The 23501-nt window shown below is 38.4% G+C and overlaps 1 protein-coding gene across 2 annotated transcripts in view; it reads right to left on the reverse strand.

The window, feature by feature from the left end:
• CFAP43 (cilia and flagella associated protein 43) overlaps positions 1–23137 on the reverse strand; it is a 109268-nt gene extending 86131 nt beyond the window's left edge. For both annotated transcript variants that reach the window (XM_047761507.1, XM_047761508.1), the window contains exons 1-7: positions 23003–23137; positions 21406–21659; positions 14925–15021; positions 13904–14071; positions 10282–10432; positions 5826–5985; positions 2343–2410 (exon numbers count right to left, since the gene is read on the reverse strand). In XM_047761507.1, coding sequence (XP_047617463.1) covers positions 2343–2410; positions 5826–5985; positions 10282–10432; positions 13904–14071; positions 14925–15021; positions 21406–21659; positions 23003–23067 — 963 coding nt within the window. In that variant the 5' untranslated portion in view covers positions 23068–23137. The remainder of the gene's footprint in view (positions 1–2342; positions 2411–5825; positions 5986–10281; positions 10433–13903; positions 14072–14924; positions 15022–21405; positions 21660–23002) is intronic.
• Between the last annotated feature and the right edge of the window lie 364 nt (positions 23138–23501).

Raw genomic sequence — 23501 nt, forward strand, 5'->3', positions numbered from 1 at the left:
GAAAGTGGGCATAGCGGGAACCTACCTCAACATGATAAAGGCCATATATGACAAACCCACAGCAAACATCATTCTCAATGGTGAAAAGCTGAAAGAATTCCCGCTGAGATCAGGAACAAGACAAGGATGTCTGCTCTCCCCACTACTCTTCAACATAGTTTTGGAAGTCCTAGCCACAACAATCAGAGAACTAAAAGAGATAAAAGGAATCCAAATTGGAAAGGAAGAAGTAAAACTGTCCCTATTTGCGGATGACATGATGCTATACCTAGAGAATCCTTAAGACTGTACCAGAAAACTGTTAGAACTCTTCCATGAATTTGGCGAAGTCACAGGGTACAAAATTAATACACAGAAATTGACTGCATTTCTATATACTAACAATGAAAGATCAGAAAGAGAAATTAGGGAAGCAATCCCATTTACCATCTCATCCAAAAGAATAAAATACCTAGGAGTAAACATACCTAAAGAGACACTGATAAAAGAGACACTGATAAAAGAAATCAAAGATAACACAAATAGATGGGAAGACATACCATGCTCTTGGATTGGAAGGGTCAATATTATCAAAATGACTATACCACCCAAGGCAATCTACAGATTCAATGCAATCCCTATCAAATTACCAAGGACATTTTTCACAGAACTCGAACAAAATATTTTAAAGTTTGTTCTGAAGCACAAAAGATCCAGATTAGCAAAAGACATCCTGAAAAAGAAAAATAGAGCTGGAAGAAATCAGGCTCCCTGACTTCAGACTATACTACAAAGCAACAGTCATTAAAACTGTATGGTACTGGCACAAAGACAGACATATAGATCAGTGGAACAGGATACAGAGCCCAGAATTCAACCCATGCACCTACAGCCAACTCATCTATGACAAAGGAGGCAAGAATATACAGTGGAGAAAAGACAGCCTGTTCAATAAGTGGTGCTGGGAAAACTGGACAGCCACATGGAAAAGAATGGAATTAGAACACTCCCCAACACCATACGCAAAAATAAACTCCAAATGGATTAAAGACCTAGATGTAAGACCAGACACTATAAAACTCTTAGAGGAAAACGTAGGCCAAACACTCTCCAACATAAACAACAGCAACATCTTCTCAGATCTACCTCTTAGAGTCATAACAGTAAAAACAAAGATAAACAAATGGGACCCAATCAAACTTCAAAGTTTCTGCACAGCAAAGGAAACCCTAAACAAAATGAAAAGACAACCCACAGAATGGGAGAACATCTTTGCAAGTGAATCGACTGACAAGGGATTAATCTCCAAAATTTATAAACACCTTCTGCAGCTCCATACCAAAAAAACAAACAACCCCATCCAAAAATGGGCAGAAGATCTAAACAGACAGTTCTCCAAAGAGGACATACAGATGGCCAAGAAACACATGAAAAGATGTTCAACATCACTCATCATTAGAGAGATGCAAATCAAAACCCCTAGGAGGTACCACCTTACACCAGCCAGAATGGCCATCATCCAAAAGTCTACAAACAATAAGTGCTGGACAGGGTGTGGAGAAAAAGGAACCCTATCACACTGTTGGTGGGATTGTAAATTGGTGCAACCACTGTGGAAAACAGTATGGAGATTCCTCAGAAAACTTAAAATAGAACTACCATTTGATCCAGCAATCCCACTCCTGGGCATCTATCCACAGAAAACCCTGACTCACAAAGACACACGTACGCCAATGTTCACTGCAGTACCATTTTCAATAGCCAAGACATGGAAACAACCTAAATGTCCATCGACAGAAGAGTGGATCAAGAAGATGTGGTACATATATACAATGGAATATTATTATTCAGCCATTAAAAGGAACGAAATACCAGCATTTTTAGCAACATGGATGGACCTAGAAACTATCATGCTAGGTGAAGTCAGCCATACAATGAGACACCAACATCCAGTGCTTTCACTGACATGTGGAATCTGCAAAAAGGACAGACTGAACTTCTTTGCAGAACAGATACTGACTCACAGACATTGAAAAACTTATGATTTCCAAAGGAGACATGTTGGGGGGTGGGGATGCACTGGGGTTGTGGGTTGGAAATCCTATAAAACTGGATTGTGATGATATTATACAACTATAAATGTAATAAATTCATTGAGTAATAAAGAAATAATTATACAGAACCCAACATCATAAACCATGGCTCTTCATAATGACAGCAAATGAAAATAATTTTTTTTCTATTTGAAATAATTTTTAAACCATTTAAAAAATGAAGTATAGCTAATTTACAACATTGTGTTAACTTCAGGTGTTTGCATATTTTCTTGAAAGCAATTGATTTAGAAGAAAAAAATACATTACAATTCCAGAAGCAAGCACGCCTCCCTTCTGATACACCATGGTGACCGGACTTATATGACTCCTTCCAACTTTGGAAAAGAAAACAAGGTAAAACAGGTGACACATAATTAAAAGTGCCATACAGAGTAATTAATCTACTTTTCTAGGACTACTCATTTCTTTGTAATTCTTCCCACCAATCAACTTCATACTAGAATATATGCTATGATGGCTCTTAAACAATGAAGAATAAAAGCTGCCTTGCAATGATTACTGATGGAAATCACATGAGTTTTTTTTAAATGTTCCATATCATCACAGCCATGGAACTAACATTGTAGAATTACATAGTAATTTATTTTCTTTTTTAGGAAAGCAATTATCAGAGATTTAAGGAGTCAGGAAAAAAATGACAAAAACTATATTATTATCAAGTTGTATACTTAAGATTTGTACATTTTATGGCTTATAAATTTATATCTCAATAAATAAAGCACAATGGGTTTTTAAAAAAGGAAAAAAAATGATCTAAAAGAACATCATTATTACTAAAATATCACCCTGGGGGAAAGTAAAAAATCTTGTAGATAAGCCACAAGAACTACAAGATGGAAGGCTCAGAGACATCCACCAGACGTTAATTTATTGCATACTACATGCTTGGCATTTTGCTAGAGGCTAAGATGCATACTGTCCTTTCTTCCAAGACCATTCAACTCCTAGCAGAACATTTTTCCAAACCAACTGCCACCAGAATCCAGGCTGCCATGACTCCTGGCCTAGTCTAGGTGCCTGCTGCTTATAGCCACCTGCTTCTAGGATGGTCCTTCCCCGAAATAGATCATTAATCTCTCCAAGTACAATTCCAACTGGAGTGCATCTCCATTCAGGAGGTAATGTCAGTCCACTGTCAGCTAGACTATGTATAAATGCCTTAGTCAGATGTTCAAAGTCCGATAGGGTATAGATGTCCCTTTGTTCCCCACTATTCATGCACAACACTCGATGCTCCACACAAACCACACTACTTCTTGTTTCTTAACCTTCTCAATGTTTTCTTATTTATGCAGATACCACTGCCTAAAATTCTACCTACCCTCAGCTCTGACTGTGAACCCATCCTTTAAGGGCCATTTCAAATGCTCTCTACAAAATGACTTAACTTGGCCTATTTCCCTCATCTGAATTCCCACAGCACTTTATAAAGTTCTCTTTCACATCTTAAATTTCCTGGCTGCAATTATTTGTCAACTTGTTCTATTCTCTTTAATAAAATATAAATCTAGAGTTCCCATTGTGGCAAGGCAGAAATGAATCTGATTAGTATCCATGAGGATGCAGGTTCGATCCCTGGCCTCGCTCAGTGGGTTGGGGATCTGGTGTTGCTGCGAGCTGTGGTATAGGTTGCAGATATGGCTTGGATCCCACATTGCTGCGGCTGTGGAGTAGGCTGGCAGCTGTAGATCTGATTTGACCCCTAGCCTGGAAACCTCCATGCCACAGGTGAGGCCCTAAAAAAGCTAAAAATTAAAAAATAAAAAAACCATATACAAATCCTTTGAAGGTATTGATTATATGATTATATTTGCCACCTATGTCAACTTGGAGGCAACTTGCTTAGTGTCTTCTACATGGTAGAGGTTATATAAATATTTATTTCAAAGTATTTATAATATATTATGGAAATGATAATAAATAGTGTACAGGAAGGAAATAGTGAACAATACAGGACTATGTACAACTAAGTCCTAAATTGTGTAAAATTTATTGCAAGTATGATAAGAATTTGGAAATGAGAAGCATTGTTTTATAATTCATTTTACAAACAGAAGTGCCAATTTTCTCTCTAGCAATCTCTAGGGATTAAACTTTGGATCCAAAGTTTGAGTAAGATACAGTTTCTGACCTGAAAGAGTTGATGATTAGTGGGAAAGAAAGACAGGCACATGGGGCACTGCAATAGCATAGGATGAGGCTCTCACAAAGAAGTGGGTCTGATGGAACCCCAGACAGAGCACCTGATTCTGCCCACAGGTTGAGGAGAGCACAGGGAAGGCTCCACAAAGGATAATTTCACCACGTAGACAAGGAAGAGAAGGGCAGCCTAGACAGAGGTAACTATAAACACGAGCAGGCAGAATACAGAGAGAGCATAGGAATGATGAGAACTTCTAAAAAGCTCAAGTGAGAGAGCCAGGACTGGAAAGATAGGCCAGAAAAGAGGCTTATTTTTTCAGAAAGCTGAGGGATGGCATTGTGGATGTGAGACAGAGGGTGGACAAGGCCTGGAGGGTATAGGTGAGTGTGAAGGGAAGAGAGAGCAGGGCTGGGGAAAGAAAGTCAAACCTAATGACTTTGGTTTACCAGTGGAGTGTGAGTTAGGGAAGAGGAGAGGAGTAAGCAAGGGACACTGCAGTTGGGGAAAACTTGCCATAGGATGCAGTGTTTGAGCTGGAATCTGGAAGATTCAGAGTAAGGAGGCAAGGGAATGAGCTGGGTGGCATGTCTGTGAAATGATGGGAAGAAATGGCTGGCTAGATCAGAAAACTCACACTTGGGGAGTAGTAGGAAATAATAATAATGGCGCAGGTAAGATCAGAATAGAAAGGGCTTAAAATCAAGGCAAAGTAGTCCTTGAGTTGTATACTGAAAATAGTCTTCAAGAGGGGCAGTTTGTCATGGATGAGATGCCTGGTTTGGATCAGCTTTACACTAAGGTCAGTGAAGTCAGTCCTAAGGTTGCTGCGGAAATCAAGACATGAAATAAGAGGAATTGGAATGGAGGGTGCATTGGTCAGGTTGGGGAACCTGCCCTGGCAAAACTCCCTTCACAAAGTGTCTCCTTGTAGCCCTAACGGGGTAACATTGGCTTCTCTGACCCAGGCCCAACTCTGGCCATAGCTGATGAACACTAGGTCTAAGGAGAATACATTAGATTCTCTCAGAAATTCTAATCAAGCATCAAAAAGTAATTTTCAAGATGGCAGCTGATCTTAAAGAAGGACATTGTAAAGAAAGGGTCATTTGAGAGGGCAGGAAAGGGCACAATTAGCTGTTTAAAAAGAACAGGCATACGCATGGGAAAGGATACAGCACAGTAGCTAAGTACTTGGACTCTGAAGTCTTATTGCCTGGGTCCGGGGGTCAGCTCTACAGTTTACGAGTTATGTGAATTTGGGCATCAATTTTACTCTTTCTTCCACTTCCTCATGTATATAATGAAGATAAAAATGTATTTGCTTATAAAGTTGTTTTAAGGATTACATGAATTATGCATGCATATAGAGTGATAGCAGAATGCCTAAAGTATAGAACATTCAATAAACATTAGTTAGCTACAAGGAAGATCCACAAGAGCTGGTAGTGAATTGGAGGAGAAAGAAGGAGGTAGAATCAAAGATGTCTCTAGAAAGAGAAAAACAGGAAACAAAACATCCACTGTCAAGTGCAAAACCATCACCAATGTTAACACTTCTGGGAAGATGAAGCAAAGCAATTTCTTACTGTTTGGTGTTCCGTCTTCCATTTTACTAAGCACGGTTGCCTTCAAGTTTTCTCCATTTATCATAAGAAGATGACCCTCTTCACAGCCAATGTATAGGTCACTTGTTGGAGTCCAGCAGTGCATAGTAGGGTGAAGCAAAGTATATAGATCATCTTTAGGCTTCAAGAAAAGATTTGAAACCTTGTGTTGATACAAGTCATGACTTAAGAGCCAGAGAAATACTCAGCAAAAACAAGTTCCAAGAAGTGGATTTGTATGTACATATATGGTCCTGCCCTCTACCAAGACCTAAGTGAACTCCTTCCTGCTTCATGTCTCTCTATACATTTTAATTCCTAGGGGAAAAAATTAGGTGTTTTTGCCAATATGTTCAGAGTTCTAGTGCCACAGGTTTTTGTGAAAGTCTTGAGTAGTAACTTCTCTGCTGCTTCTTTGTAGACTCTTTAGTATCTCAGATCTAAGAAAGTCATTGGACAGCTATAATCACCTCTTCTGAGGAAAATTTTGGTCAATATTTTCTATCCTGTTTCTGCAGGAGGTATGAATGTGATTTTCCTTGAGTGGCTGTGGAGAGGTTGGCTTAGATTCTCTGCTTAGTTACTTGTCAGAGGGAATGAGAAAGGGACTCCTTCTCTGATGCTGGTGGCTTTTCCAGTTCGATTTATGAAATAGCCTACCTGACATTGATTCCATGGAAAACTCAGAGAGAAATGCACAAAATCTATGGAATGTACCTAGAAGAAAAGCTGGCTTGGGGGACTAAAAATAATATGGACCAAGGGTCTAAGGCAAATTTTTTTCTGTAATGGACCAGGTAGAGACTATTTTAGGCTCTGTGGACCACACACATATCTGTCATGTATCCTTTTTTCCCTTTTATTTAAATACTTCAAAAATGTAAGCAAATTCTTAGCGTGAAGCCATATAAAGACAGGTGCTAGTTTTTTTATTTCTGCCTTGGATGATAATATCTCAGTGTTATGTCCCTTGTAGCCTTGAACACTCTGTCCAGCAGGGAGAGTTACTCCCCTTTCCATCAGAACAGAGCTGGCCTTGTAAGTTCAGGACTGCTCTCCTTCCTGGCTGTCAAAATAGCTATGGCAGCTATTCTGAGTATGCACCTCCACAACACTGATTAAGGTTCTGAATTCAGGATACCATAACACAGTATGCTTCCTTTTCTATTTAAACAAGTCAAACATATACCTTACTTTTATTTATCTTTCTATATCTTTCTTTGTAACATAACATTTAATACTATTTGAGTTTCTGAATGCTATACTATTATTTAGAATTGCATTAGCTACAACATAATGTCTGTTTTCTCTAGGCATCCTCACAGCCACAGGAACAGAAAACATTTTTAATAAGCCAACAGTCAAATTAACAGAATTCTTAAATTCCTTAAGAGCTCTGTATTTCATTCATTTATACTTTCATGAATTCATTCATCTAACAAATATTTATTGGACACACTAAGTAGCAGGCACTGTTCTAAACACAGGGATGTAGCAGTGAATGAAACAAACAAAAAAGAATCCCTGCCCTCATGTGGCTTACATCCTGGTGAGAGGAAATAGAGTAAAAATATGTTAACAAGTTAAATATATAGAATATTATGTTTTTAAAGTGGGAGAAAAATAAAGCAGGGGAAATTGGAATAGGTTTCACAATGGGGAATACTGTAAACCTAATAAATGGTAATTTTTCCATTCGAAACTCTTTACTAAATGTAAGCCACAGTTCTAATAAATACTCTACTATTTGAATAATATATTACATACTGCTCTTTTAATTTAGGAAAGGTTTGTAGATTCAAGATAAAGCAGATGTGGCACTGCCAAAGTAACTATTTCTATTGAATTTCTAACTGATATGCATTAGTGACATAACTGATATTTCCACAAACATTTACTGAGTGTTGGTTGTATACTAGGCATTGTGCCACATCCTACAAGGTCCTTCTCCTCAATAGGATAATTATCTATTGAGGGAACAGGTAGTATTGGTAAGTACCAGAATCATAAAACATGGCAGGTTATAGTAAAGGGGAGTTTAAGTATTATGTGAGCATCTATGAGACAGCAATTGGTTCTTGGTGGAGTGAAGGAATTGGACAGAGAAAAGAATTATCATTTGGGATGGACCTTGAAGTATGACTAAGGCAGAAGTCATACACAGGAACACTCATCATGATCATTTTAAGAGGATAGATTTATCTTTAACTGTATGATTGGTCTATTTCATGTCCTCACAGTCTTGGATTGTTAGAAAATAAATCTTGAGTAACAATCTGACCAGCTAGTGGGCCACAAAAAGGGGGCAAAACAGCTTAAGAGGATTAAACGGCTGGTGATTAATGACATTTTTGTGGTGTCTGATATTTGACTCATAGGGAACAAGAGTTACTCACTGAATACCATTATTTAATTATCATTATTTAAAAGTTGTCTCAGTTGTCTTGACGACATCTCACCTTAGACTACAAATCACAGAAACACAGACCTTACCAAGTCTGTGGCAATGGGCTCAAAACTCGTTAAAAACAAACAAACAAAAAAACCTACACATGATTCTCTACATCAGTGAATCTATATGTATGCCACAGAAGGTGGAATTTTCTTGCCTTAACATATTAAACTAGTATTGTATGTAGCTTTACTTAAAGATAAACCTGGGCTTGTCTTCTTATTTCTTTCATCAATAAATATTTTCTGTGCCATTTAAAACTTAATGTGGTGTTATACGGTGTGAGCCAAAACAATAATTTCTAATTCTGGAAATTGAGAATTGTAAAATAAAATGTGCCAATAAGGTTTAAAAATTTTTTGTTGATAACACCTCTTCCTTGTTTAGTTCTCTGGAATCAACCATTTTGATCACGTGAAGAGCAAACATGAAAAATTGAAGTTCAACTTAATATTGCTTTAGGAAATATTAACTCCTGAATATGTTTCAAAACACTTGAGTTTATAAAAGGAATTTCTATTTAGCAACTTCTGCTTTTTTTTTTCTTAAGGCAAATGGAAAAAGAAAACTGGACACTGGAGATTAAATTCATTACCTTGGATTCAATTTCTGCCTAGATAACATCTGCCTTTGATTTCCCCCTTGCTACTACTGGATACCATTTCTAAAGACCTACATAAGTCAGGTAATGTGAAGCAGGCTTATTTAAAGGTCTATCAGGTACCATTCCAGTGTTAGCAACAAGAGAAGTGATGGGAATATTTAATATTTGTTATTTTATAAAAGTCCATAACGTCAATTTTTAAGACTCTTAAATAGATCAAGTCATTACTGATTTCTTTGCCATTGGTACAGAGTCATAAGAAATTTCATTCAAAGAAAAGAACAGAATCAAGACATTTGAATCAAACTTTGGTTATGCTTTCACTCACTTTATGGATGTTAATCAGTGTTTTAGAAATTTTTCTCACCTTATTTATAAGACGAAAAAGTAAATACTGGGAAAATTAGTTTCTAATAAATATAAAGTAAATGGGTTTATTATATTCCCTTTATGATTTAGAGAGGTCAAACTTTGACATTAAAGTTCTGTTTTCAGAAAAAAGTTAAAATGCACTGAGTTAAAAAAAATCCTAGAAAATAAAGATGTCTGTTTTTTATGAGCATTTTTTTAAAAATGGTAACTCCACAATTAAGTATTTAAAGAAGGCATCTCATAGCATTTTCCAAATGACAAAAACAATTGTCTGAATTTCAAATGTTTTAATGTAGCATCCATCAAGTTGGTGCAAAAGGTGAATGATAAGGGCTGCCAGAGAAATTTGCTACACACACACACACACACACACACACACACTTGAGATGGTTGAAAATGTGTGTTCCTTAGCATTAAACACTAAACATAGAAATATATTTTCAAGTCGTAAACCTCACTGGCTGATGTTTGTTTTTACTTTGCTGCCCCACTGTGGCTGAGTGTGGTCTTATTTCCAAGGCTAAGATCTGTGCTGTTAAAAGAATTAGTCATTTTCTTTTCTTCTTTCTTTTTGTCTTTTGAGAGCTGACCCCGCAGCATATGGAGGTTCCCAGGCTAGGGGTCCAATCGGAGCTGTTCCTGTCCCTCCTCCCTCCCCCAACGCAGTGCTATTTCTCTGTGGGAATTCCTCTGACTTCCTTAGCCCTGCCCTCTCCTCTCTGACACTAGGACCACGTTGCCAACTTCCATCCCGAATCTCCACTGAAATGCCATCCCAGAACTCCAAAGTCAGCAGGTCCAAAACTGAAATCACATCTGCCCCCCCCACCCCTTCAGTTAGCAGAGCCATCATCTTATTAGTCACTCAAACTCAAAACTCCAGCCTTCATCTCTGGTGGCCTCCAGGGCTGATCTGTATTAAGGACCAGGATGAGCCTCTCCATCCGGCATGTCTCGGGGGATGGTCATGAAAGCAATTAGGCAAACAGGGAGAGCATTGAGGTCATTACCCTGAAAGTTTCTGCCTCTTCACCCACTAGCCCAGCAATGGCTGACACAGGGAGCACAGGTCCATAAATAAGATCCTTGGGCAACGATTGGGGGAAAATTACATCTGTTTCATTAAAAAATGACCCATCTTCCATAGGCAGTTTTACTAACCTGTGGGAAAAAATAATCAGATAATAGTCATTGATGTAACTGCTGCATATCTACTGATAGTAAGTAAAGTGGGAGGTGTTATAACTCATTTAAAAAATAAAAAACAGACAAAAGGCAAATAGTTGATTTAAAAATATATGTCATAAAAAGACAAGTAATACACAGTTATAAATTATGTATACAGGGATTTTTCAAAAATTTTATGCAGGAATTATAAATTTGAACACTGATAGGGGTCAGGCAGGTGATGTGTGGCCAGGTGGGACTGTGGCAAATGTCAAAGTGTCTTCCCTCCTGTGAGACAATGGAAAATATATATATATTGGTTTCTGCCCCAGTTCCTGGAACAGATCTCCTGAAACCCTTGTAAATTCCAAAGTGATTAGAGCATTAAGAGCACCTTTTGTTCTGCTGAGGTGACTGTGGGCTCCTGGATGGCTCCTAACTAGATATTGGTCACCAGAAAGATGAAACCATTGATAGAAGCTTAGAAGTTTCAGCCATAACGCCCATTATCCAGAGAGAGCAGAGGGGCAAGATATGGAGCTAATAATTGATCATCTTAACGGTAGGGAGTCTGAAGTGCTTACAGGCTGGTGAACACATACACCAGGAGGGTGACACAGTCTAACTCCAAGGAACAGACGTCCCTCTGTTTGAAACCTTCACCCTATCTCTTCACCTGGCTGCTCATCTGTATCCTTTATCAAAGCCCTTAATAAACTAGTAAATGTAAGTAACTGTTGCCCTGAGTTCTAGGAGTTGCTCTTGCAAATTAATGGAACTCAAGGAGTTCCCGTCGTGGCTCAGTGGTTAACGAATCCGACTAGGAACCATGAGGTTGCACGTTTGGTCCCTGCCCTTGCTCAGTGGGTTAACGATCCGGCGTTGCCGTGAGCTGTGGTGTAGGTTGCAGACGCGGCTCGGATCCCGCGTTGCTGTGGCTCTGGCGTAGGCCGGCGGCTACAGCTCCGATTCAACCCCTAGCCTGGGAACCTCCATATGCCGCGGGAGCGGCCCAAGAAATAGCAACAACAACAAAAAAGACAAAAAAAAGACAAAAATAAATAGGTAAATAAATAAATAAATAATGGAACTCAAGGCACATGTGGCGGGGGGGGGGGGGGGGGGGGGGGGGGAGTCATGAAACTTCTAATCTATAGCTGGTTGGTCAGAAACGTAGACAACAATTTAGCTGCAACCAGCCTCTGAAGAGAAGGGGAGAGGACAGAATTATAGGACTGAACACCTAGCCTGTGGAATCTGGTTCTGTCTCTGGGTAGACAGTGTCAGAATTGAGTTGAATAGCAGGACACACAGCTGATATCATGGAGAATTGCTTGGTGTGGGGAAGAGCCTCCACCGCAAATGCTAGAATTGAGGTGTTCACTGTGAGTAGATTCATGGGGAAGAAAAACACAGTAGGAAAGAACTAGGATTTTCCCCACACAGAAAAAAAACTGAATTTTATCCCTGTACACAGTAAAGCTGACAGATACTACTCTGTTTCAGTGAGGAAGGTTTGTTGACCTATGAGAATTTTGGTTCCAAAATTTCAAGAGAATATCAAATTTGGATATTTATGAGAAATTTCTCAAATTTTAAATATTGGCAACTGATGCAGATTTAAAAAAAAAAAAATACATGGGCCAAAATAAACATAAATGTAGGTTGTATTCAGCTACCTTTACAATCTCTAGTATCAAGAATTCATTTTCAGGGAGTTCCCATTTTGGCCCAGAGGAAACAAATCCAACTAGGAACCATGAGGTTGCGGGTTCGATCCCTGGCCTTGCTCAGTGGGTTAAGGATCCAGCATTGCCATGTCACAGACACAGCTCAGATCTGCCGTGGCTGTGGCTATGGCGTAGGCCGGCAGTTGTAGCTCTGAAAAGACCCCAGCCTGGGAATCTCCATATGCCGCAGGTGCGGCCCTAAAAAGACAGAAGACAAAAAAAAAATAATAATAATTCATTTTCAAATATACCATATGTTTCCTTTTAAAACATAATATGGCTATAAAGATGAGTTTGGAGAACTTATGGCTTTATACATTAATTCAAAATGTCCCTGGTTATATTTTATAAATGATGAATAACTGAAAAAATGATCACATGAAAACAGTACTTAGTACTCAAATGCAAGGCTTAATTAAGTATTTTCAAATCCTGCTTGTTTTCTAAACCAAGACAGTCCACTTATTTTGCCTCCCATTTTCATTTGCTTATAGAAAAATCACAACTCAACATGCAGAGCTAGAAAAAAATATTCAAGGGAAGCAAAACAAGAGAAAGATGTGATAAATTACTGGCCCTGGCAAGGATCTGATAGAGACCTTACCCTTTTTACAAAAAGGTACAATGTTGTCAACTCTGCCTAGAGACAGATTGGATTATTCAATGGGTTCTTGTAAAAATTAAATTGAGACATAAAGAATACTGAGAGGAAAAGAAGTGCCTCTCTTAAGCTTCTCTGTTTCAAAAACTTTATTCACTAGCTTCACATTTCTCTTAAAAAGGCAACTTTTCGAAAACTGTATTTTCAAGGATGTGCATGTCCAATGCCTCCTTTGTCTCTGACTTTGGGGAGCATGGTGAGAATGGTCAGCTCAGGGGCACCTTAAGTCTTCGAACTCTTTTCAGTGAAGGTACCATTATTATAAACTATCACGAGGACATCTGTCTTAGAATTTCTCTTTGATTCAGTTCTATTTAAATAAGTAATTCCCATGACTTTACTACATGCAATGACGCTTTTGGTTATAGATAATGTGGTTGTGACGCTTTTGGTTACAGATAATGTGGTTGAAGGTATACCCTAAACACTTCTCATACCTAAAAATAATACGTTTTTGAGATTCCAGTTGGGCATTAGAGTAATAGGAGCAAAAAAAACCCCTAACATGACCTTTTAAAATATACAATAAATAGGAGTTCCCATCGTGGTACAGTGGAAAAGAATCCGACTAGGAACCATGAGGTTGTGGGTTTGATCCCTGGCCTTGCTCAGTGGGTTAAGGATCCAGTGTTGACATGAGCTGTGGTATAGGCTGCAGATGTGGCTCGGATCTGGCATTGCTGTGGCCAGCAGCTGTAGCTCCGATTAGACTCCTAGCCTGGGAACCTCCATATGCCACAGGTGAGGCCCTAAAAAAAAAAAAAAAGAAAGGCCAAAAAAAATACACATATATACAATAAACATGTTTTGAAATAGTAAGAGCAAATACAATTTTGGAAAATTAAACTATTTTGGAAAAATCTTGATATTTAAAAGAAAACTGGTGGAAAAATCAGGTTACAGAGAATTTTTTAGAAATGCAAACAACCATTCCAAGGTAATTATACATGTAGAAAGATGTTTTAAGTTAAGATGCATGTATAAAGCCACCTAATTCATAAAATTAATCCAATCACACTGCACAAATACACACAAAGATTCTCTACTTTGTTGTATTATAATGAAGTCTCTTACTTTGCTTTGAGATAATGTTCTTGGTTACATCTTTCAATGGTCCAAACAGTCACTGCACTTGGACTTGACAAGCACAGCTGGCACCAGTTCATGGGGTTAAAAGTCATCTGGCTTACATCTATACCAGGTTGTGACTTCTTGCACAAAATGACACCTAATTCCCAGTTCCTTAGAGAAAAAGTGTTTGGGTGAAAAATAACTCATTTGAACTTCGTAGCTTAAGAACATTTATCTAATTATTTGAAAACGATCTATATAAATTGAGAATTCATGATATAATTAATTAATCTATGATCTTAATATTTCTGTTTTGTTTAGGCCACCTCTTTAGGGTGACTTGGATTTGTGACAACAACTGAGCCTAAATCCCAACTGCTATATCAACTTCCAACTAGGTATCTCCATTTATTTACTTCAGGCACCCTCAACTCAGCTTGTCCCAACTCATCTTCTCCCACTGCTTCTTCCTAGCCCCCTCACCATGTCCTCTGTATCTTTCTGAACATAACTGCCTAATGTTCTCAAGTTTCTCAAGTTGCACCTTTGTGTATGACCCTCAACTGTCCCTCTCCCTCAGCACCACATCCACTGTTCAGTCAGGCACCAAATCCAATGCTGCTGCCGCCCAACCAGCTCCCAAATATTCCTACTTCCCTCCATCCCCAGTCCTATCACCTATCCCAGAGGACACAGAGTTCCCGTCGTGGCTCAGTGGTTAACGAATCTGACTAGGAACCATGAGGCTGCAGGTTCGATCCCTGGCCTTGCTCAGTGGGTTAAGGATCCGGTGTTGCCGTGAGCTGTGGTGTAGGTTGCAGATGCGGCTTGGATCCCGGGTTGCTGTGGCTGTGGTGTAGGCCAGCCGGCTACAGCTCCGATTTGACCCCTAGCCTGGGAACCTCCATATGCCGCGGGAGCGGCCCAAGAAATGGCAAAAAGATTTAAAAAAAAAAAAAAAATCAAGAGGACAAGATTAAATTGTGACCCAATGAAAGGAATTCTGCAGAAGGCTGCAACTTACCAGAGGGCCAGTTCAAATTCTGGGAGGGAGGAGTAACTTGCCAGGTAGGTGCCACAGTAACTGAAGGAAAGTAAAGTGTAATCCAGAAGAACATTGCCTAAAATATAAAATTCATTACAAGGATTAGTCATCATGTTCAGAGTAACTATAGTCTTATGGTTTAATTTCCCATGCCTAATAATTTTCTGTAATTCAAAAGTATTTGGCTCCTGTAATAAAAGATGTCCTAGCTGATTTCTAACAGTATGAACAGAAAGCTGGGAGCAAAGTTAAGATCCATTTTTAAAAAGTTTTTAGAGTGAATTAAGACCATGAGGTCGCTGTCTCTAAACTTTAGTGCCTAACTGAGCACACTGCACCATGTATGTCCCCATGTGGATTGAAATGACCTGAGAACCATAAAATATTCCATAAATATATGAAACATGGTAATTAGAAATGTTATTCAAACAACTTGAAATACCTTGGGGAGTTGTGATAATTCTAGCTTAGCTCCATATCTCTATCCCTTAGGTCATATCTCGCCCTTAGCTTAATATCTTCCAGTTCTTAGAACTATAAAAAGTCCTAATCTCATTTATACCTACAGTTGAAGAAATGAAATGTGGCTTTAAAATTCTCAGCAACAATGTGTTTAAAATGAGCATCATGAGGATGCTAAAACAGGGAAGTGTCAGTTTCTGCCTCCTTGTATATGAGGCTCTGATTTCCCCTCCTTTATCTCCTGGTCTTCAGTGTGGTTCCAGAGCTGCAAGCCTTGCTTTCTCCTATTACTGACTTTTTCACAGTCATGTTTTTGTATGAATTTTTACCCCCACTTTCAACAAAAATGAATGCTATCAATTTTGCTGCACTCTGTCTAGCAATTTTGAGCTCTAAAAAAATTATGACATTGATAAACAAAAAAAAACCCTTATCTTGGTTTAAATGACACTTTTAAAAAAATCATAGTTGATTTACAATGTTGTGCCAATTTCTGCTATACATCAAAGTGACCCAGCTATATATATATATATACTTTTTCTTAAATTATCTTCCATCACAAGAGATTGGACATAGTTTCCTGTGCTGTACAATAGGACCTCATAGCTTATCTGTTCTAAATGTAATAGTTTGCATCTACTAACCCCAAACTCCCAGTCCATCCCACCCCTTCCACGCACCTCCTCCTTGGCAACCACAAGTCTGTTCTCTATGGAAATGACACTTTTTAAAACCAATATTGAGATGGAATCTTTAAAAAAGTTTTTATTGGAGTATAGTTGACTTACAATGTTGTATTAGTTTCAGGTGTAGAGATGAAATATTTTTTGATGTTTTGGGGTCACGGGTAGTTTTGTGATTTGGCCAAGCTCCTTTTCCATTGTTCTAATGGAATATCTTTTCTTTTCTCTTTTTGGCTGCACTCATGGCATGTAGAAGTTCCCAGATCAGGGATCAAATCTGTGCCACAGCAGTGACAATGCTGGATCCTTAACTTGCTGAGCCACCAGGGAACTCTCTTTTTTATTATTGTCATATTTGTTCCAAATATTTTCCTCAGTTTACTATTTGCCTTTTAATTTTTTGTGGTATTTTAAAGGTTCATTAGTTTTAAATATGCATGTAATCAAACATATAAATCTTAATGTTTAAAATTTTATTCTTTGTGTGAAAAGTTCTTCCTCATTCTCAAAACATTTCAATCTTCTACATTTTTTTTCTTTTCAATGGGTTTGTTGTGTTTATTGAACTCTTATATGTTTTGATACACAGCATGACATGAGTACCTAACTTCACACTTTTGTTCAAATACATTCCTTAACACCATTGCTAAACAATCCATATAATCTGATGTATGTGTGTGTGTGCTCTGTGCATGTGCGTGCATGTATGCATGTGTGTGTGTGTGTGTGTGTGTGTGTGTGTGTGGGAGTATCTTTCACCATGTTCTTAACTTTATATATTTCAGAGTCTGTCTCCTGTCTTCAACTCTTCTACAGATCAGGTGATCCCTGTACCAATACCACATATAAATTTCTATAACACCATAGCGCTAAGAGGACCCTCTGTCTTGTTATCAATGTCTTTCAAATTATTCTCCTTCTCTACGTCTTGTTTTAGAAGAACATTCATTTCATTTAAGTACTCCTGGCTCTCTAAAACATTTTATAAGCCTATGAATTACATTCAGTGAAGAACATCAGAAATACATTTATAATAAACAAGTTTTCCATGCAGGAATATACCTCTATATGCTTAAACATTTTATTCAGTGATTTTTGTAGTTTTCTTCATTAAGGTCAGTCACATTTCTTCTTTGAAGTATTCCTAAATATTTAAATCATCTAATTTCATGCATATTTATTTTCAAGCCAGCACCTTACTGAGCATTGTTATTATTCCTAGTACACTATTATCCATTAACTCCTTTCCCAAAGCTACATTTTTTTCTGTTTCATATTTTGTTGCACTGGCTAGAACTTTCAGGTTGGTGTGTGTCTGGGAGTGTCTTTCATCATGTTCTTAAATACCAGTGGTAACATCAGGTTCCCTTGATAACTTAGTCCTAATTTTATTGTGAATGACTTTAGAGCTTCATTATTCAATATGAATGTTGGCTATTGGTTTGAATTAACTTTCAATTGCTTGGCCAAGGCTATAGCCAAATAATCAAGCTAGAGATATTTTAAAGATGAAGGGTAGTTATAATCCATATACAAGCATACCTTAGAGACATCATGAGTTTGGTTTCAGATCACTACAATAAAGCAAACATTGTAACAAAGTAAGTCACATGAATTGTTTTTGTTTCCTAGTACATAGAAAGTTACAGTTACTGTAGTCTATTAAGTGTGCAATAGCATTATGTCTAAAAAAACAATGTACATTCCTCAATTTAAAAATACTTTATTACAAAAAAAAATGCTAACCATCATCTGAGCCTTTACTGAGTCATAATCTCTTTACTGGTGGAGGGTCTTGCCTCAATGTAGATGGCTGCTGAGCAATTAAGGTGGTGGTTGATGAACTTTGGGATGACTTTGGCAATTTCCTAAATAAGACAACAATGAAGTTTGCCATATCAATTGAGTCATCCTTTCATGAACGATTTCTCTGTACCATGCAATGCTGTTTGATAGCACCTTACCCACAGGAGAACTTTCAAAACTGGAGTCAATCTTCTCACACCTTGTCACTGCTTTATTGAGTTTAAGTAACATTCTAAATCCTTTGTTGTCACTTCAACAATCTTACAGCATCTTTGCCAAGATTCCATCTCAAGAAATCCTTTTATTTGCTCATCCTTAAGAAGCAACTCCTCAACTGTTCACATTTTACAATGAGATTGCAGCAATTCAATCACACACTTAGGCTCCACTTCTAATTCTAGTTCTCTTGCTATTTCCACCACAGCACATTACCTCCACCACTGAGGTCTTGAACCTCTCAAAGTTATCCATCAGGTTTGGAATCAACTTCTTCCAAACTCCTGTTAATACTGATATTTTAATCTCTTTCAATGAATCACAAATGTTCTTAATAGCATCTAGAATGGTGAATCCTTTCCAGAAAGTTTTCAATTGATTTTTCAGCAATCCATCAGAGGAATTACTACCTATGGCAACTATAGTCTTACAAAATGTATTTCTTGAATAGTAAGACCTGAAAGTAGAAATTACTCCTTGATCCATGGGCTGCAGAAGGGATGCTGTGTTAGCAGGACATGAAAACAATATGAATATTGTTGTATATCTCCTCTCCAATACACCTCTTGGGTGACCAAGTACATTGTCAATGAGCAGTAACATTTTGAAAGGAATCTTTTTTTCTAAGTAGTAGGTCTCAATAGCAGGATTAAAATATTCAGTAAACCATGTTGTCAACATATGTGCTGTCAGTCTTTGTTGTTCCATTTATATATCATAAGCAGAGGATATTTACTATAATTCTTAAGGGCTATAGGATTTTCACAATGGTAAATGAGCCCCAGCTCAATCACCAGCTATATCAGCCCCTCACAGGAGAGTCAGCCTATCCTTTGGAGCTTCAAAATCAGGCATCGATTTCTCTCCTCTAGCTATAAAAATCCTACATGGCATCTTCTTTCAATATAAGGCTGTTTCATCTACACTGAAAATTTGTTGTTTAGAGTAGCAACCTTCCTTAATTATCTTAGCTGGATTTTCTGGATAATTTGCTGCTTCACCTTACATTTTTATGTTATGGAGAAGACTTATTTCCTTAAACCTCATGAACCAACCTCCACTAGCTTTGAACTTTTCTTTTGCAGCTCCCTCACCACTCTCAGCCTTCACAGAACTGAAGAGAGTTAGGGCTTTGCTCTGGATTAGGTTTTGGCCTAAGGGAATGCTGTGGCTGTTTGCTCTATTCAGACCACTAAAACTTTCTCCATATCAGCAATAAGCTGTTTTGCTTTCTCATCACTTACCTGTTTACTGGAATAGCACTCTGACTTTTCTTCAAGAATGTTGCATTCACAACTTGGCTGCTTGGTGTAAGAGCCCTAGCTTTTGGCCTTTCTCAGATTTTGACATACATTCTTCATTAAACTTAATCACTTCTAGCTTATGATTTAAAGCGAGAGAGGTACCTATGGATAAACAATGAGATCTTGCTGTATAGCACCGGGAACTATATCTAGTCACTTATGATGGAGCATGATAATGTGAGAAAAAAGAATGTATACATGTATGTATAACTGGGTCACCTTGCTGTACAGCAGAAAACTGGCAGAACACTGTAAACCAGCTATAATGGAAAAAATAAAATTATAAAGTGAGAGAGGTACAACTCTTCATTTCACTTGAACACTTAGAGACCATTGCAGAGTTGTTAATAGGCCTAATTTTAATATTGTGTGTTTCAGGGAACAGGGAGGCCTGAGAAGAGGGAGAGACAGAGAGAAGAATGACTGTGGTGGAACAGTGTTTTTGGTGGAACAATCAGAAGACACACAAAATTAGCAATTAGGTTTGCCATCTCATATGGGCATAGTTCATGGCACCACAAAACAATCACAGTAGTAGCCTCAAAGATCACCAATCACCATAACAAACATAATACTAATGGGAAAAGTTTGAAAAATCATAAGAATTACTAAAACATGACACAGAGATAGGAAGTGAGCAAATACCATTATAAAAATGTTGACAATATACTTAATAGAGAGTTGCCCCAAACCTTCAATCTGTAAAAAATGCAACATCTACAAGGCATAATAGAGTGAAGTACAATAGAAGAGGTATGCCTGTACAGAGTCCTCAATGTATCAATGGGTTATCCTTTAAATGTTTTAATCTGTTGTGACCATAGAAATATTTCCCCATAAATAAAATGGTAAATTATAGTGAAGTCCCCTGGCTTGACCCAAGCATTTCCTTAACCCATAAGGCTACAAAACTAAGATCAGCCTCAAGCCCTCCTGAGCTCCCTGTCCACGATGTGTCAAAACAGGGAAGGTTATGTGGAGGCTCCAATGGATATGCAGCAGCCCAGTCTGGGTTAACTGCAGCTATGAATGAGTCCATAGTAATTTAAGTGGTAGGAAACATTGACACAGTGTAAACATAGCATGTGTATATACTTCATATATATTATATAATTATATATGTTACATGTGATTTTATTTATTATCATCAGTCTTAATGGTAGATACTACTATCCTCATTTTATGGATAAGGAAATTGAGGCTTAGAGACTCACCTCTAGAAGCTAAACAACATCCATTGAGCTAGATTATCAATGAGTCATCAGGAAAGTAAAAAAAAAATGTGCTGAAAAAGGTTTTTAAACAGCATATAGTGCTCTAATACAGTGTTCTAAATCAGTGGGTCTCAAATTTAATGTGCATATGAATCACCTGGGGAATCTAGTTAAAATGCATATTAGAATTCTCTAGTACAATTCAGAGTTTCTACATTTATAACAAGCATCTAAATGATGCAATGTTGACTGTAAGCCGACCACAATTTGAGTGGCAAGATTCTAGCCCACTTAACAAATTCTCAGAGATTAGCCTGATTCCTTCTTTATAATGTGTGTTAACAAACAAAATAAAATAATAAAACAAAAGGATAATAAAACAAAAACCACCAAACCAGAAAAAAAAATCCTAACAAACAAAATAAAATAATAAAACAAAAGGATAATAAAACAAAAACCACCAAAACCAGAAAAAAAAAATCCTTACAAAAGAAAAAAATCTTAATTTATAAGAGCTAGGTCTGGTCAAATCTTTTTTTTTCTCCCCCTGTACCTGCAGCATATGGAAGTTCCCAGGCCAGAGACAGAACCCAAGCCACATCTGTGACCCACACCACAGTTGCAGGAATGCTGGATCCTTAACCCACCATACTGGGCCCAGTATCTAAAGTGCTACAGTCAGACTCTTAACCCACTGTGCCACAGCAGGAACTCCCTGATCGCATCTTAAAACAAAATCCTTCAGTCATGACAGAGGAAAGATCTTGAAAGATACCTTTTAACTTGGTCCTTCTGGTCAATCCAGGAAAGTTGTATATGTAGATGAGAGGTCTTAGCCGACGGTCAGAGAAAGCCACAACTTCATAAGGAATGTTAGTTGCCATGACACCCACAATTCCATTTATACACTGCAGTACAGTCCTTTTCTTGGTTTCAATGTTGATAAATATTATGAAATTCCCACAAGGGTAGCAAAAGGTGCTATCGTTGACAAAATGAATATTCTGCTTAGGGAATCCTTGCACCCATCTGGGAAAAGATATGTCACCATCAATATAATGTATTTCAAATACTTTTTCCTCTTTTTTTTTCCTTAAACGAAGCAAACAAAAAATCACCAAAATCTTTGAAACACATGTATTGTCTTTTCACTCCCTTTCTGCTCCAAACAATCTCTAAGATAAAGGAATACATGTGCCAGCTGTGAGACCAGTTTGAGTCCAGGTGTTACAGAAACTTAGATGCAGACTGAAAGTTCTATAGGTCTAAACTAAGAGTCTCTTCAGACAGCTTTTCTAGTGAAGCAAAACCTTTGTTCAAACCTGAGAAAATCTCAGAAGGATCTCTGGGGTATTGTATATGTAGAAAAGAAAAAGTCAGAGAGAGAAAAGAGCTTGATCCCAATAGAAAACAGGATGCATCCTGGGCCTTTGCTTTATAACTAGTTTTGATTTTAAAAATAAACTGTAAAAAACATCTTTGAATAGGACAGCTTGCTTTGTGGTTGTGAGCCCAGTAGGAAAATTGCTTCTTTACAAAGATGGAACGTGTGTAGCCATATTTTAGATCTAAAACTAGAGATAAATGCAGAAAGTAAAAGGAGTAAGTCAACATGAATGAAAAGGTTAGAACACAAAAGGAACATTTTAAAGTAAGGAGTGTGTGGTGAATGTAAGCTAGATGGAGAGGGAGTCTGGAGTGAGGGGAGACTCTACCTCTATTTAAGTAATAAAATATGCTTAAAGATGGTGGAAAGGGCAAGAGAAGGAAACATTAAGGAAATGGAGAGTATAGCCAGGAACAGTGTTGGAGGTAGTGTGGAACAGAGTGCCAGGAACACTCTAGAATGTATAAGGAAATTAATACCAATTTACATCTGTGCAGCGCTTTATGCTTTTCAAAACCCACTATAGGTGCAAATAAATCCAAAGTCGGTGGATTAGAGTTAGAAGGAAGGGATTAATGGCTCTAACTCTGGGGAAGATCACCCAAGACCACTGGGATAGGAGGAGTGCTGTCACTGGGATGGGGGTTGGGAATGTACAGGAAAGGAAAATAGATCACTGAAGGTAACAGCCAGAAAGAAGAGGTAGAAATGAGTGGAGGAGAGAGAGATTCTGTGTAAGCCGGCGCTAGGTGGAGTCGCAGAATAGTAAGAGGTAGAGGGTGTGGAGTGGAAAGATCTGGAAATGCGGTCACTGAATAAGAGCACTAGGGGAATGGAGAGAAATCAGATAGGAAGCCCGCGGGCAGGCATTGAGAGTTGAAGAAGAGGTCGAATTTGCAGGAGAGAAGGTTTACAGGGAGAGGTGGTAGTTCCGAGGGAGGTATTTCCGCATGAAAAAGTCAGTGCGAGGCGGTGGGCGCCGCACCTCACGGACAGCGACGCGCCGATGGCAACGTTGTGGGATTCGTCTCGCTCCCGGCCTTGCGCCATGGGCAGTGTGTCTCTCAGCGCGGCTGCGGGCAGCAAACGCCACACCTAGGCCGAGGTCTGCAATGGTTACTCTGCCTCCGCTGTTTACACCGTATCCGGGAGACCGTAACCCCTGCGCCCATTGGCTCTGTCGTTTCAGACAAGCGGATTGGTGGAAGGGCTGACGAATTTGGACCAATGGGAGAGCGGGAAATGAGCGATGGGTGGGTCCCGGGTGACGTGCTGGCGTGCCCCACCCCGAGGCAAATAATTACAATATTCAAAAAGAAGAATAGCTGACTAAAATATTGAGTGCTGACCATACCAGACATTGTCCCAAGCGCCGTCCAGGTATTATTTCATTTATATTCAAATCCCTCCTCAGGCCCATTTTACAGAAAAGGAAAGCAGGATTAGAGATTTTTCTAAGACTACAAAACTGAGAAGGATTTAAA

This window comes from Phacochoerus africanus, chromosome 15 (assembly GCF_016906955.1).
Source record: "Phacochoerus africanus isolate WHEZ1 chromosome 15, ROS_Pafr_v1, whole genome shotgun sequence".
Lineage (NCBI taxonomy): Eukaryota > Metazoa > Chordata > Mammalia > Artiodactyla > Suidae > Phacochoerus > Phacochoerus africanus.